At 51.1% G+C, this 15,613-nt stretch overlaps 1 protein-coding gene across 3 annotated transcripts in view; it reads left to right on the forward strand.

Moving 5' to 3' along the window:
• The window catches only part of ABL1 (ABL proto-oncogene 1, non-receptor tyrosine kinase), a 139,234-nt gene extending 125,472 nt beyond the window's left edge, over positions 1-13,762 (forward strand). For all 3 annotated transcript variants that reach the window (XM_008537904.2, XM_070595240.1, XM_070595241.1), the window contains exons 5-11: positions 106-190; positions 810-987; positions 3,359-3,543; positions 5,943-6,095; positions 7,579-7,668; positions 8,012-8,176; positions 10,102-13,762. In XM_008537904.2, the coding sequence (XP_008536126.2) occupies positions 106-190; positions 810-987; positions 3,359-3,543; positions 5,943-6,095; positions 7,579-7,668; positions 8,012-8,176; positions 10,102-11,816 (2,571 nt within the window). In that variant the 3' untranslated portion in view covers positions 11,817-13,762. The remainder of the gene's footprint in view (positions 1-105; positions 191-809; positions 988-3,358; positions 3,544-5,942; positions 6,096-7,578; positions 7,669-8,011; positions 8,177-10,101) is intronic.
• The last annotated feature ends 1,851 nt before the right edge of the window (positions 13,763-15,613 follow it).

Below are 15,613 nucleotides of genomic sequence, written 5' to 3' on the forward strand. Positions count from 1 at the left end.
CCAGGGTGATTGTCAAAGCTCCAGTGTGTATTAACCATTCAAGTCGTGTTTTCCCACGTAAACACTTTCCTTGCTGAAATAGTTTCACCGCTTGTTTTCCTGCAGGAGGACACCATGGAGGTGGAAGAGTTCCTGAAGGAAGCTGCAGTGATGAAGGAGATCAAACACCCTAATTTAGTGCAGCTTCTCGGTGAGGATGCAGACTCTGAAGGGGGCTTTTCATCAAGCCCTCCGGGGTGATGCAGGTGCCTTAGAGAGGAGATGGATGGCTTGCTCTATAACAAGTTCTGATTGGGACGTCTGTTCTCTACCAACATTCAGTCCTTGGTAAAAGGAGGCCATGTGGGATGGCGTGTGTCCCCGCACATGTGTATGAGGAGAGGATATGTTACTATTTAGACTGATACCCAAAAGCAATCAAATGCAATCTCAAATTGGCTTCTGAACCTTAGGAACTTTGAAGAGTTTCTTCACTGAGTGACACTGTAAGTAGACGTAACCATGTGGGGGAAGCTGACGGTCGTTTAGGTCCTTCCACGTGGGCCTAACCTTTGCTCCTGAACTCAGTGGCAGCCTCTTCCTGTTTCAGTTCATTGGTTTGAGAGGAAGAAAAGAGTGTGGCCACGTCCCTCCCCCAGGAACGTAATCTCAGGCCACAGGTGTTTGGAACCATCTTAGAAGTTGGCCCAGGACTTAGGAGCAGAGTCAGAATCCATCTTGGAGGCCCTTTTCTTTTGTGCCTGTCCTTTCTGTGTTCGTTCAGTCGGGAGTAGAGCAGCACGCTGAAGCCCTCAATGTCTTGTTGGCAGGGGTCTGCACCCGGGAGCCCCCGTTCTATATAATCACTGAGTTCATGACCTATGGAAACCTGTTGGATTACCTGAGGGAGTGTAACCGGCAGGAGGTGAATGCTGTCGTGCTGCTGTACATGGCCACGCAGATCTCGTCAGCCATGGAGTACCTGGAGAAGAAAAACTTCATCCACAGGTAGGAGCCTGCTGAAGCAGCCCTCCCCACAGAGCCTCGGAGCGAGCATGGGGCCAGGGCATCTTTTCACAAAAAGCCCCAGCCTGTGGGGTTTCATCGCTCAGCCTCTAACTTCAGTGCTGGCAACACATTGGACCTTGGAACACAGGTAAACGCTGGGCTCCTGACATAGCCGGCGCCTGGGACGGAATTCACCCAGGCCTGGACCCTAGGCCGACGGGGTGGCTCATCCCCAGGCTGAGAATGTTTTGCTTCAGAACCATCTTGGGCTAAGTGGAATATTAAGGGAAGTCCATGAAAGGCGTCCTTCCTGATGACGACAGCTCCCTCTGAAGCAGAGTGCTCATTGTCCCTCCAAAGGGGAGGCGGGCGCTCGTCAGTGATGGCCTCTCCCCAGAGTGGCTGGTGTTGCTTTCACACAGACTCACCGCCACAGCCAGTGCATGGGTTTTGTTTCTGTGTTGCGTGTTTTTTCCTTCCCTCCTCTTTATTACCATCTCATTCTCCACTTAACTTGCTGTCATCTGGTTCCGGGATGTTTCCACAGTTGTCAGAATTGAGTGTATGTGGTTCTAAATTAAATAGCTTTGCTGTTTTAAAGCCTGGAGTGTTTTGACCTTCAAGTGTACCACAATTATCTTGGTCTTGGCGTTCTTTGCTGGTGGAAATGGCTTCCTAGCAAAGTGACGGCCTATGCAGGACAGAGCCTGATGGGCTTTGCCGGAGTCTTTGATACAAGATGTTCTCCACGCCACCGTGGTGACCTTTCCTACCCAATTAACTCAAGTATGAAACCTGAACATGAGATTTCATAGTGAGGAATAGGAGTAGCATGTGTGAGATGCTGGCGTTTCCTTGTAAGACAGATTTTCTATGCTCCATGAGGCCCCGATTCAGATGCTCCTGTCACTCAAGGAAGTGAACCCTCTGAGGCTGCAAATTGAGATTTCTTGACTTCTGGTTTGTCTTGCACGGCTGGGTCTGTTCCCACTTCATTCAGGCAAACTTAAAATCTTTACCAAATCTTGTTAGGTACAACTCTTCTGTATTTAATTTCTCTCTGATTGCTGATGATCAAGCTATCTCACCCATCCATCACCTTAAGCTGCTGCCTCTTCTCCTTCCTTCATTCTGGTTTGCCTTGTGATTTCATGGTTAACGTCCGTGAACCGCAGATCAGACTCCTACCTCCCTGGGAGAATCAGGAGGCGAGAGGAAGCTGATGAGACAGGAGAGAGTTTCGAGGCTACATTAGGATAAACATCAGCAAGGGGGGGGGCGGGGAGTAGGAACACGATTTGGGTATAGACTGCTCTAGGTTGTATTTTATTCTGTCCTGTCAAGTCTGGGTGGACAAGCAGACTCTCACTCTGGTGTAAGTTTCTCAAGATTGAGGACTGGGCTTTGCATTTGTTCCCTGTGCCTGGCATAGAGCAGTCACAACTGAGCGAACACTTGGATGACACTGTGGGGGATTGGAATTGGCCACCCCAAGATATGTCTCTTTGGCATGAGGATTATTTTGGGCTGGTTACTTTTAAAAACTGCAGACATGAGAGAAACACTGAAAAGTAGAAGTTACCCTTTGTAAGAGACATGTTCATTTGTAAGGGAAATCTCCATCTGTAAAGGTGTCTCCCTCTCTGTACCAGGAAGAAGGGGGAGATGACCTTATCTCTAGAAACTCTTAATCAATGCCAAAGGCAAGGACTTAAATCTGCATAATAACCCTACTCTTGTTTACTGTACTTTTCTGGTAATCTCCCTTAACTGACCCCCCTTGCCCCCAGCATCCTCCTCTGTCTGTAGCTGAAGATGGTATTTAAGGTAAGAGCTTCTACCATTTGGGTGAGTTGCTCAGTTTTTCTGGGTCTCTCCCATGTATACCTGTTATAAAGCTTTGTTTAATTTTCTCCTGTTATTCTGTCTCATGTGAATTTAATTTGTCTGGCCAGAAGGACCTAGAGTGGGTAGAGGAGATGTCTTCCTCCCCAACAACAGTTACTCTTCTTGAGGCATCAGTTGCACACTTTACATGTTAATTCGTGACCGCTCACAACAACCCTAAGAAGTAGGTGCCAGTAGCATCATCTTCATTTTATCGCTGAGGTAACTGAGTCCAGGGTAATTAACTTGCTCCGGGTCACGTTGCCGGGGAGCCCACTCCCAGCACCACCCCCGGCTGCCTTTCACCACACAGGGAGCTCAGGTGGGTGCTGAGGGACAGGCTCTGCTCCCCAGCGGGGAGCAAACACAAGTTTGCGGGTCTCAGTTCTCCCCTTGTTGGTGTTGCACCTCTGCTCAGTGGTGGGGGTTTGTGAAGCTGGAAAGCTGGCTGGGAGCTCTCACAGATGAACTTTTTCCTCCCCAGAGACCTCGCTGCCCGGAACTGCCTGGTAGGGGAAAACCACCTGGTGAAGGTGGCTGATTTTGGCCTGAGCAGGTTAATGACAGGGGATACCTACACAGCCCACGCCGGGGCCAAGTTCCCTATCAAATGGACCGCACCTGAGAGCCTGGCCTACAACAAGTTCTCCATCAAGTCCGACGTCTGGGGTAAGGGCCACCTCTCCGGGCATCCTCGCCACTTGGGGTGGGGCTCCCGCTTCCCTGCTTTTCTTTCTCTCCTTGCTGTTTCACTGCTTTTTTCTCTTTGTTTCATTTCTTTTTCCTCATTACTTAATTCTCTCTTATTTTTTTTTTCTCTCTTACTTGAAAATCTTTTCTCTCCTATTTTCTTTCCAAAATGAAGTAAAAGTGAGCTTTTCCTTCAAAAATAATTACGATGAACTTTTTTTTTAAGTATGCTTTTTTTTTGGTAAGATTGGCCCTAAGCTAACATCTTTTGCCAATCTTCCTCTTTTTTTCTTTTTTTCCCTTCTTTTCTCCCCAAAGCCCCAGTGCATAGTTTGTATATCCTAGTTGTAGGTCCTTGTAGTTCTTCTAGGTGGGATGCTGCCACAGCATGGCTTGATGAGTGATGTGTAGGTCCCCACCTGGGATCTGAACCAGCGAACCCTGGGTGGCAAAAGCAGAGCGTGTGAACTTAACCACTCAGCCATGGGCTGGCCCCTGAGCTGTTTTTTACTTAGCATCTTATGCCCTCCTCCTAAGGTTGCTGTGTGGGTTTCGGGGAGCAGCTAGCTGACCCTCAGCAACCCAGAGTCTTCCTCTGTGTAGGGAATGCTGTGTCATTTGGTTAGGGCTTTAAATAGGATACTGCCCTCTGAAGCCTCGTGGGACAGGTTTTTACTTTTACTTTTTTTAAAGAACATTTTAATATGGCAAATTGTAAGCATATACTAAGGAAGACAGAGTGGTGTGATGAGCCCCCACGTAGCCATCACTAGCTTTACGAATCATCGCCTCAGGGTGCTGCCTCTGCCCGCCCACCCCCCGACCCTGTTATTTCGAGTCAAATCTCAGACATCACATTATTTTGTCTTTGAATATTTCAGTTTGAGTCTCTACTTTTTTATTTGCATCATCACAATGCCCTCCCCCAGGATTGACAGTAATGTCTGAATATTATCAGATATCCAGTGTTCCAATTTCCAGTTGAATCATAAAAGTTATACTTTTTTTAGTCTGTTTGAATTGAGATCCAAATATGATTCCCACAACGCGATTAGTTGGTATGTCCGTTTAGTCTCCTCTGATCTGTAAGTTCCTTCTTCATCTCTTTATTTCCCTTGCTACTTATTTGTTGAAGAAATCCCGTGGTTTATCCCTTAAAGTTTCCCCCATTGTGTATTTTGCTCATTGTGGTGTGATTTCATCTGTTCCTCCATCTTCAGTGTTCCTAGTAAACGGGTAGTTGGTCTAGACAGCTTGATCACCTTCAGGTCTGACTTTCTTTTCTTTTAGTAAGAGTACTTCGTTAGAGAGGCTGTGCTTTTTTCATCAATAGGTACATAATTCTTGGTTTTCTCTTTTTTGTGATTTTAGCAGTTCTTGGTACCCAGTGCCTAGATCCACCAATTTATTAGGGGTCAAATGCTAATTCTCTAACTCCGTCGTTCCTTGTTCATTTAGTAGCTCAGTACTTCTACAAGAAGAAACTTCCCCTCACCTACTGTTTGGTTACTCAGAGGCACAGTTCATAGGATGAATGTTTGCTTCTTGCCATTATTTACCAGTTTTCACAGTAACCAGTTGGTTTCTTAGTACCCTCCAATGGTGACCAATTGCGTTTTTGTTGTTGTTTTTCTTTTGTGATGTTATTATGAATTCTCAGATTTAAATGTATTTGATAGGTTTTAATCCACTGTGATTATTTTTCTCATTGATGTTCAGATTGTCTCATCTTTGGCCAGTGGGAACTTCAAATTGCTCCTGGTCCTTTTGACAAGACCCTTGTAGTCTTTGACAGCGTCTGTGCTGTCCAGAATGATAAGATACTCCGGGTTCATTCTCTGGCTCAGGCCTGAGTTTCCCAGTTCTTCAGGCGTCCTGGTTCCTTAAGGGGAACTGGAATTTCAAGGCTATAATTGAGCTTTCAAAATTTTTAAAGATTTCATAAGATTTTATGAAAATTTTGGAGTTGGCCTTGGCGGTAATCTCATACACCCAGAAAGGAGAGGTGGCCTGTCTTAGGCCCGTAACTTGTTGGTCACAGTGTAGCCAGGAGTAGAAATGGCCTCCTAAGGTCCAGCCCTAGGTTCCCTCTGCCACATGTCCCAGCAAGATGGTCACGTCACCTAAAAGACCCCCAGGGATCTGATCAGCCCAGGCCTCTTCTCTCCTTCGGCGTGTTTTAACCTGTGGGAGTGAGTAAAATGGAAGTCTCGTTCTGTCCTGGGCTGTTGGTAATTCAGAGCCTGGTAAAATGTCACTGCCTGGCCTGCTTCTGAGGCTGTAACTTCTGATGTCTACTGTACAGGTAACCAGTTTTAAATGCAGGCCAGTTAAATCTTACACATCTTGAACAGCCTTTCTCTTTTTTTTCCTTTTAGCATTTGGAGTGTTGCTTTGGGAAATTGCTACCTATGGCATGTCACCTTACCCAGGAATTGACCTGTCCCAGGTGTATGAGCTGCTGGAGAAAGACTACCGCATGGAGCGCCCGGAAGGCTGCCCAGAGAAGGTCTACGAACTCATGCGAGCATGTGAGCGTTCCCCGGCCGCTTCTCCGACCCTGCTGGGCGTTGTTCACGGGTCGGATTGGGGGGCACACGTAAAGTAAAACATTAAAGTGTTCCGTTTCCTTTCTTCATCCTCGCTCTTCAGAAGCAACTCGTGTGACAGTTGGTACATATTTTTTCAGACTTTTTTCACTGTTTCTGTACACCTTTATTTATACATCATATTTACATATGAAGGGTTTTTTTGTTTATTTTTAATGCAAAAATGGGATTGATGGATGTCAAACTTGGACATCTTATTTAAAAATAGAAATTCCTGGGCCCTACTTTCAAACATTCTGTTTAGTAGGTAAATACTCTCTGGGTGACGTTTATCTCGTTGGTTTTATTATTTACATATGTTTATGTAAATCATTCCCTCAGCTGTTTTTCACTTAGCATTATAACAGACATGTCTTTCCATGTCCATAATTCAGAGATCTCTCCCCCACCTTATTTTTTATAGCTGTTTAGCATCCCATCAAATGACGTGTCACTCATCCGGTCCTCTTCTGATGAACATTTGGTTGTTTTGCACATTTGTTTGGTTTTTGTTGTCAGAAACAAGGCAGGAATGCACACCCTCTTACCTATACTTCTGTGCCTTATGCTGGTATTTCCAAAAGTTGAATTGTTGATTCAAAGGGTTACGTGCATTTTTTTTAGATATGCTTTTTTGGTGAGGAAGATTGACCCTGAGCTAACATCTGTTGCCCATCTTCCTCTTTGGTTTTTTCTTTTTTCTCCCGAAAGCCCCAGTACACAATTGTGTATCCTAGTTGTATGTCCTTCTAGATCTTCTGTCTGGGATGCTGCCACAGCGAGGCTTGATGAACAGGGTGTAGTTCCGTGCCCAGGATCTGAACTGCCAAACCCTGGGCCTCCAAAGCACAGCACACAAACTTAAACACTCGGCTATGGGGTTGGCCCTGGGTTACGTGCATTTTAAATTTTGGTTTCACCAAATTATTTTCCAAAAAATGTGCCAATGTATACTCCCACCAGAAGTGTCTCTGAGTGAGTCCCTACTTCCTCACCACCGTGGAGCTTTATCAGTCCTTAATCCTCATCTTAATCTTGTTTTAATTAGCCTTTCTTTACCGGTGAGGATTTTGGACTTTGATAACCGTGAAGGGAGGGTAAAGTAGAAGGCGAGTTATTTGACTTAGTTCTTCTCTGCTCTTGCTAGCGTGGGGTTGGGAAAGATATATTTGTAAACGCAGGTCTTGCTGTCATGTCTCCCTGGGGTTTTACAATCTGTGTTCCTGCCAATATCTGAAGTCTTTTCAAATTCTTAATGTCTGTAATATAGGACACAGTGGCTTTTGTCACTTTAACTTATCACAGCAAGAGATGGTTAGTAGGATTGAAATGCTTCCTCATTTCTAGACTTTCCTTGAGAGTTGCTAGGCCCCACACGTGCTAGCAAGGCCTTGTGGGTGGTCTGACTTGGGTCTCATCTGTCCAGGTTGGCAGTGGAATCCCTCTGAGCGGCCCTCCTTTGCTGAAATCCACCAAGCTTTTGAAACAATGTTCCAGGAGTCCAGCATCTCAGATGGTAAAGTGCCCATCCTTGGGGCACCTGCAGTGGGGGAGGCTGGGATAGGAGGGATGGCCGTGCGGGACTCCAGCCCTGTCCTTTAGTTTGCTTCCTGGGAGAAGTGCGTGGGCCAAGTTATCTGAGCCCAGGAAGTGGGGCAGAGGTTTGAGTTGGAGCGCTGCCTCTTGCAGCCGTGCAGAATGCTGAAAACTCCTAAGTGCTGTTTCTCCAGCACCTGTTTCTCTTTTCCGTAACTGTATGGATGACCACTGTTATCTTAAAAAGAAAAAGAAAACCAACATACCAAAGTGACATGGTTGCTGATGGCTGGTGTTTTGGGTTTTTTGTTGGTGGCACACAGAAGTGGAGAAGGAACTGGGGAAGAAAGGAGTGCGAGGGGCTGCAGGTCCTTTGCTGCAGGCCCCAGAGCTGCCCACCAAGACAAGAACCTCCAGGAGAGCTGCAGAACACAAAGACTCCACCGACGGGGCTGAGACCCCCCACCCCAAGGGCCCAGGGGAGACTGGTAATGTCCCCACCACTACCCACCCCCACGGGAGGCCCCTCAGGACCAGTGCAGGCAGATGGGAAGCAGCGAGAGGAGGATGCACAGAGGCCAGGCCCATTCCGCATTAGTGGCCCAGCTTTGAGAAGAGGAACGTGCTCCCCTGCAGCACCCACTCCCGCCAGAGTCGCTGGGAGCCACGGCTTTGGCGGCTAGCTCGGTCGCAGAGGCGGAGGTGCTTGTGCAGCCTCCTGAGGCGGAGCCCACCTTCTTGTGTGTTACTCACCGCATGTGTGGTTGCTCTTGCAGGGCAGATACAGCAGTGCTAAATACCGAACAAATGAAGAGCAGCTTGTTGTGAGAGCACTGACACAAAAAGCTCCCAGGAACTGACGGCCTCAGGAGACAGCTGTGGCGCGGGGCCAGCGTCCTCTCCCGTCCTCTGAGCCAGGCAGATGGGGCTGGTTCAGGAGGGCCCTCAGGATGGCGTCAGGAATATTAGCAAACACTGAGCTCGTGCTTCCTGTGCGCCAGGCTGTGTGTGAGTTAGGCTGCTCTGAGGTAGTGTTGCCTCCCTCCCCAGAAAACCCCAGAAGTCTGGGTTCTACTGCAGACCAGCTGAACGAAAATGTCTTTGGTGGGCCAGACATCTGGGTTTGTAGAGGCTCCTAGGGGATGCTCTGATGGACCACAGACTAAGTGGGAAGGGACAGGGCAAAGCCAGGATTATAAAGAAATAAATCCCAGTTATGACGCTTTCTTTCCACACCCCCTGGGTCATCTCGCTCGCCCTCCGTTGGAGGCCATGGCGTATGGACTGTCCAGAGGCCTGGACCCTCATCCTGCTGTTGGTTGTCATGATTTCAGGTAGATAAGCAGTGGGGAGGAGGAGAGGCTGCTACGGAAGCTTCAGGCTTATTAAAAGACCAGTGATAAGCAGTCATGTTCATTTATGCCCGTCAGTGCTCATCTGAGGGGTATTTTGATCTGTAATCTCGTGGTGAGCCGAGTGTCAGCTACTGTTCAGCTCTGAAGTAGGGCTGTGCATAATTCATTAGAATTTCGCTTTCTTCACCTTCTTCCGCTGGATTCAAGTTTTGGGAGGTCCTCGGTTTCCCTGTGAGGTATCCTGCATGCCGCCTGGTACTCTGACAATGCCCTGCACCTCTGCTCCGAGTTAGAGGGTGCGGCCGGGAAACCGCTCTTGCTGCAGCTGCCCTCTGAGGAGAATTCTGTCGTTCACTAGCAGGGAGCTTGGCAACACCAGAAAGATCTCTTAGGAGCTATTATTCAGATTTAAAGAATGCCCATGTAAAAATTGTAGGTCACCCCTGCTCGTTTCCTAAGCTTAATAGCCCATTATCACTGCGCCCTGTGGAACGCAGCCCTTCCCTCCATACCGCACCTCCCAGGAACCTTGCCCGGCTGGCCAGTCTGAGAAGCACAGGTTCTGACCCCTCGCTCGGCCTCAGCCTCTTTTTGACTCACCAGATAGTGGTATTGGCGGGACTTTACTGCTTTAAAGGAAACCAGTGCAAGGATGAGGGGGCCAGGTGCGTCCTAGCCTTTTGTTCTGCTGTCTTCAAGGACGGAGACCTAAGCTTTCCCTAATAATAATACAAAGTGACAACAGTTATTGAGAAGTGCCAAGAGCTGTGAATGCACCACATTTGTTATCGCTTTACACTCTCACAGCAACGCTCTGGGCAGACTTTACTGTCCTCCGTTCTGTAGGTGAGGAAGCTGAGGATGAGCAAGGAAGGGTGACCTGCCCAGGCCTCGTAGCTGGTGAGCGGCAGAGCTGGTAGTCACACGCAGGCCTGTCAGAGCCCAGAGCCCAGACCCGTGGCTGCTGCTCTGTGGAGAGTGGGCGGCCGGCGCAAGGTGCCCCGCTCACCCAGGAGCCCTTGGTCTGGGCTTGTTAACCTGTTTCCAATGTGTTTCAGATCCTCTGGACCACGAGCCTGCTGTGTCTCCGTTGCTCCCTCGAAAAGAGCGAGGTCCCCAGGATGGTGGCTTAAATGAAGATGAACGCCTTCTCCCCAAAGACAAAAAGACCAACTTGTTCAGTGCCTTGATCAAGAAGAAGAAGAAAACAGCCCCAGCCCCTCCCAAACGCAGCAGCTCCTTCCGGGAGATGGACGGCCAGCCGGAGCGCAAGGTGGCCGGGGAGGAAGAGGGCCGGGAGGTTAGCAACGGCGCCCTAGCTCTCGCACCCTCGGACACACCCGAGCCAGCCAAGTCCCCAAAGCCCAGCAGCGGGGCTGGTGTCCCTAATGGAGCCTTCCGGGAGTCGGGGGGCGCAGGCTTCCGGTCTCCACACCTATGGAAAAAGTCTAGCACGCTGACCAGTAGCCGATTAGCAGCCAGTGAAGAGGAGAATGGCGGCAGCTCCAGCAAGCGCTTCCTGAGGTCCTGCTCTGCCTCCTGTGTGCCCCATGGGGCCAAGGACACAGAGTGGAGGTCTGTCACACTGCCTCGGGATCTGCAGTCCACAGGAAGACAGTTTGACTCGTCCACATTTGGAGGGCACAAAAGTGAGAAGCCAGCTCTGCCTCGAAAGCGGGCAAGTGAGACCAGGTCTGACCAGGTGACCAGAGGCACAGTGACCCCCCCGCCCAGGCTGGTGAAGAAGACCGAGGAAGCCGTGGATGAGGTCTTAAGAGACGCAGCAGAGTCCAGCCCGGGCTCCAGCCCTCCCAGTCTGACTCCAAAACTCCTCCGTAGGCAGGTCGTGGTGGCTCCTTCCTCTGGCCTTCCCCACAAGGAAGAGGCCGGGAAGTCCAGTGCCTTCGGGACGCCTGCAGCTGAGCCGGTGCCCCCCACCAGCAGAGCGGGGCCAGGTGCATCTGGAGGGACCAGCAAGGCCCCCAACGAGGAGTCCAGAGTGAGGAGGCACAAGCCCTCCTCCGAGTCCCCAGGGAGAGACAAGGGGAAGTTGTCCAAGCTCAAACCCGCCCCACCACCCCCACCACCAGCCTCTGTTGGGAAAGCCGGGAAGCCCTCTCAGAGCCCGAGCCAGGAAGCAGCCGGGGAGGCAGGTGCCTGTGGAAAAGCAAAACCCACGGCCCTGGTTGTGGATGCTGTGAACAGTGACACTGCCAAACCCAGCCAGCTGGGAGAGGGCGTGAAAAAGGCCGTGCTCCCAGCTGTGCCAAAGTCGCAGTCATCCACCAAACCAGCAGGGACCCCGACCAGCCCAGTCCCCGCTCCCTCTGTGTTGCCGTCAGCATCCTCCACCCTGGCAGGGGACCAGCCGTCCTCCACCGCCTTCATTCCTCTCATATCGACTCGCGTGTCTCTTCGGAAAACCCGCCAGCCTCCGGAGCGAATTGCCAGTGGTGCCATCACCAAGGGTGTGGTCCTGGATGGCACTGAGGCCTTGTGCCTTGCTATCTCCAAGAACTCTGAGCAGATGGCCAGCCATAGCGCTGTGCTGGAAGCTGGCAAAAACCTCTACACATTCTGTGTGAGCTACGTGGATTCCATCCAGCAAATGAGGAATAAATTCGCCTTCCGCGAGGCCATCAACAAACTGGAGAATAACCTCCGGGAGCTTCAGATCTGCCCGGCGACAGCGGGGAGTGGCCCAGCGGCCACTCAGGACTTCAGCAAACTCCTCAGCTCCGTGAAAGAGATCAGTGACATCGTGCAGAGGTAGCAGAAGCCAGGCATCAGGCTAGCCGGACCCACCTTCCCCGTGCCCTCAACAGTGGCTGACACAGGAGCAGGAGCTGAGACCTTCGCCCAGGGGCTCTGCAGCGGGCGGAGCTGAGAGCTGCTGTGGAGTACAGCCGACTACCTATGTTGTGCACCAACTGTCCTCCTGTGCTCTCCTCCCCTCGGCCCAGGCTCCCTGAGCCGTCTCAGTCCGCGTTCTATCTGTGGAGTTCCCGCTCTGTGGACTGCAGTCGTGCCCCGGCCTCTCCCGCACACAGCGCTCCAGAACCGAGCGCCAGGCAGGTGGCAAGGCGGGGGAGCGTCTCCTTTTGTATTTCTTTCTGGAGGACCTCCTCTGGCTATGTCTTCACCTCCATTTCCCCCAAGAACGAGTGCCCCGGCCAGGAGCCATGTCACCAAGGCCTTGGGAACTGTCCCCTCTGCTCACCCTGTGGAGGGAGCCTATGCGCTCATCTTTGTTGTGCCTCCTACGCTGAAGACACATTTCCAGAACTACATCCTGGAAAGCGCTGCCAGCTGGTCACTCTGCCCTCCACTGCTACCAGGGGCAGGTGCCCTCACCGTTTCCTCGTGTGAAGGACAGCTCTTGACTCAGAGGGTAAAACCGGGTGGGTGCTCAAACCAGCCAGGCTTTGGGTTCTGGGACGGGTGGGGAAGCTGGAGAGGCCCACAGTGTGAAAGAGTGTCCTTGTCATCTGGTCTCTCCATGTCCTTAGAGCCTAGTTCCTTGCTCTCTTGTGACACGCACTGCTAATCCTGGATAGGAAGCTTGAGTCTTAAGGGCAGCAGGGTCGATGTCCAGCATAAGGGGGCAGGGGACGCACAAGGGGCAGTTAGTTGGGTGAACAGCTCGTGTCAAGATGGCCCCGGGGCTGGGCCTAGGCAGGTCTGCAGGGCCCAGGGTTACCTTCCTTTCAGATTTCCAGGGGCTCTGAGAAGTCACTCGGTCGAATTTCTGCCCCGTCTCCTTCCCCTCCCTTGTCCTCTAAGAGAAAGTAGACCTTGCAGGGCTCTTTCCTCTGTGACCAGCCAGTCTTCAATGTTCTGGACTTCTTGAAGCATTTCAGAGCTCTGCCCGCAGCACAGCCCCCTCCGACACAGAAGCAGCTGGCTCTGGGTGGCAGCACACAGGAGGACAGGCCTGGGCACTGGAGCCCAGCTGGTGTCGGCCGCGCGCTCACGGGCGAGTGTCTTATTTAACGACCACGAACAACGCTTAGCCTCATGTTTCTGTTGGGGTCATCAGGGATGAAGAAAACCACAGACAAACGAAACCCCAGGAAGTGTCTCAGAGAGCAGGCCTGTGTAATCCCCGCCGGGCTTTCCCAGGACCAGGGCCCAGGTCTCCTTGACCGTGACCTAGAGCAGCTACTGAAGAGCGGGCAGGCCCTGCCCGGGCCTCACGCCCAGCCCAGGAGCAGCCCTTGGAGAAACCAGGAGAAAACCACCTTCTGCTCCCCATGCCGTGACCTCGCACAGGCCCTGTTTTTATGCAGATCACCTAAATCTGTATTTTATTTCTCTGGTAGAGAGGGTTTCCTCTGGATCATTTTCTGCTGTGCTCACAGCACATCACCTCTGTGCCCCCCAGACTGCTATGTTAGACAGACTGAGGGAGGGGCTATAACACCACCAGCGGCCTTGCAGACAAAACAAGCCCCACCAGCTCCCCTGCTGCCTGTTTCTGTGAGGTGCTGGTCTCTTCCTTTTGTTCACGTGATGTGCCACTATATTTTGCATTTATCCCTTGGTATTACACTCTTTTATAAATGACCTGTAAATAGTTTTCCACTCTCCTCCCTTCTCAAATGCCTATGGTGTCTTTTTTTTGGTCCAGTACATTTTGTTTCTGTATATGACTCTTTGTGTTTTTTGAATCCACATCTCTCCTCCGTAGTATTTTTTAAATAAATGTTTACAACATTAGAACTTGGGCCGGTTGCGTTGGTCCGTGACCCGTCCCTGATGGAGCCCCACGTGTCGGGAGGGAGGGGTCCTTGCTTCCCCAAAGGGGCTAGAGGCTCCGTGTTGGGTCTTACAGAACAGAACAATGGCAGGGTTGCAGCGGGAATCCTGCCTCCTGTGTTGTCAGCCACTTGCAAGCAGTCCCCCTGCCGTGTCCCAGGCCCTTCCTGCACCCTTGACATGTTTGGAGCAGCCCTGCTCTTGTCAATGACACAGAAAGTGAGCCATGCCAACGTACAGGCCACGTCTGACTGGCACGGCAAAGGAAGACCAGCCCAAGGCCTGGGCCAACCTTCAGGGCATCACAGCGTCATTGAAATGGGGGGAGGCGGTAATGCCCTGGGTCCTCGCTGGCCCGAAAGAGCTGATCCCTCCACAGGGGTGCTTTTTCTCTCTTTGCCTTTGAACTCACTTTCTGCCACTGCCCTCAGCCTCCAGACCCCCCCTCACTTGGCCCAGGTACCTTACTTCTCTGGGCGAGGAGCAGTACCATGTGCCACAGCTTCTCCCAGCCGCCTGCCAAGGGGACTGGGTGTGGGGGTGTGCTGACATGTACGTCCTCATCGTGGTCTCCATTTAACGCCAGCTGACAGCTTGGAAAGTGAAGTCGGGGAAGTAGGAGCACCCTCTGATAATGATACTTATTAAGCCAGCAGGCTTGTCAGAGGATACGGATCCTGCTCACCAAAGCACATTGAAGAGCACGGTTCAGTGGAACCTCTTCCCCAGAGACCTCGGCAGCGGGGTGTGCTGCATGTCAGGTGATGGAGGGGGAGACGCCAGCCTGGGCCGAGGGCTGGTGGACTGCCGGAGTGTGCTCAAGCAGAGTAGCTGCAAGCAGCCCCAGAGACCAGACTTCTGCCCTTTGGATTCACAGAGGCAGAAACCGAGGCCCAGGCCACAGAGTCTGCTAGTGGTTGAACTGTACCTGGACACCGGATCTCCCGAGTCTGGGCTTTTCCACCGGTAGCAGGGTGTTCCCTGAGTGACAGCTTTCAAGTCTGAAAGAAGCCGTAGAATGATGATAGTGACAGCCACAGCTTATGGCTGCCGCCTCCGTGTCAGACGGTCACCGGTCATGGAATCTTCACGGTAGCCTCTTAGACCGGGCATGTTACCCATTTCCGTTTTCCAGATGCTCAGCAGTGAGGTTACTTGTCCAATCATGTGTGATGTCACTTACCAGCCACGTTAGCAGCTGTACCTGTGTGAAATAGGGTCTCATAAGACCCTTCTCCCAAATAAGAATCTTCCATGGATGTCAGCCAAGCTTGAGAAACTTACTTGGGTCTTAGCCGTTCTGGGACAATGATCCTTAACCTTTTTTAGGTCCTAGAAACACTTGAGAGCTTAATACAAATGGGAGCTGGCCCCAGGAAAATGCACAGATGTGCGCACACAACAATTTTCAGATAATTTTGAGTCCTGCCCTCGAGGTCTAGAACCAAGGAGTACCCAAAGGCCAAGCCCGCCAACAGGGCCAGCAGCTGATAGTGATATCATCACGAAATAGGAGGCTAAGACGTCAAAACGTTAAAAAGCGAGCGCTAAAGAAACCCCCAAAATGGAGACAGTCATTTCATCAACAGAAAAAAGATCAGTACATTGTGTTCGTGTAGTGAAATATTACAGAGCAACGAGAATGAACATACTTGCCACATGCCACGATAGGAGTGAATCTCACATGCAATGTTGAGCAGAAGCAGCCAGACACCGAAAGTGATGCCAGCAGCTTCCGTTTATTTAAATGGACACAGGTAGTCTGTGGTGCGGTGTTAGAAGTCAGGATAGAGGGTGATGCCTGGTTGGGGC

This window comes from Equus przewalskii, chromosome 26 (assembly GCF_037783145.1).
Source record: "Equus przewalskii isolate Varuska chromosome 26, EquPr2, whole genome shotgun sequence".
Taxonomy (NCBI): Eukaryota; Metazoa; Chordata; class Mammalia; order Perissodactyla; family Equidae; genus Equus; species Equus przewalskii.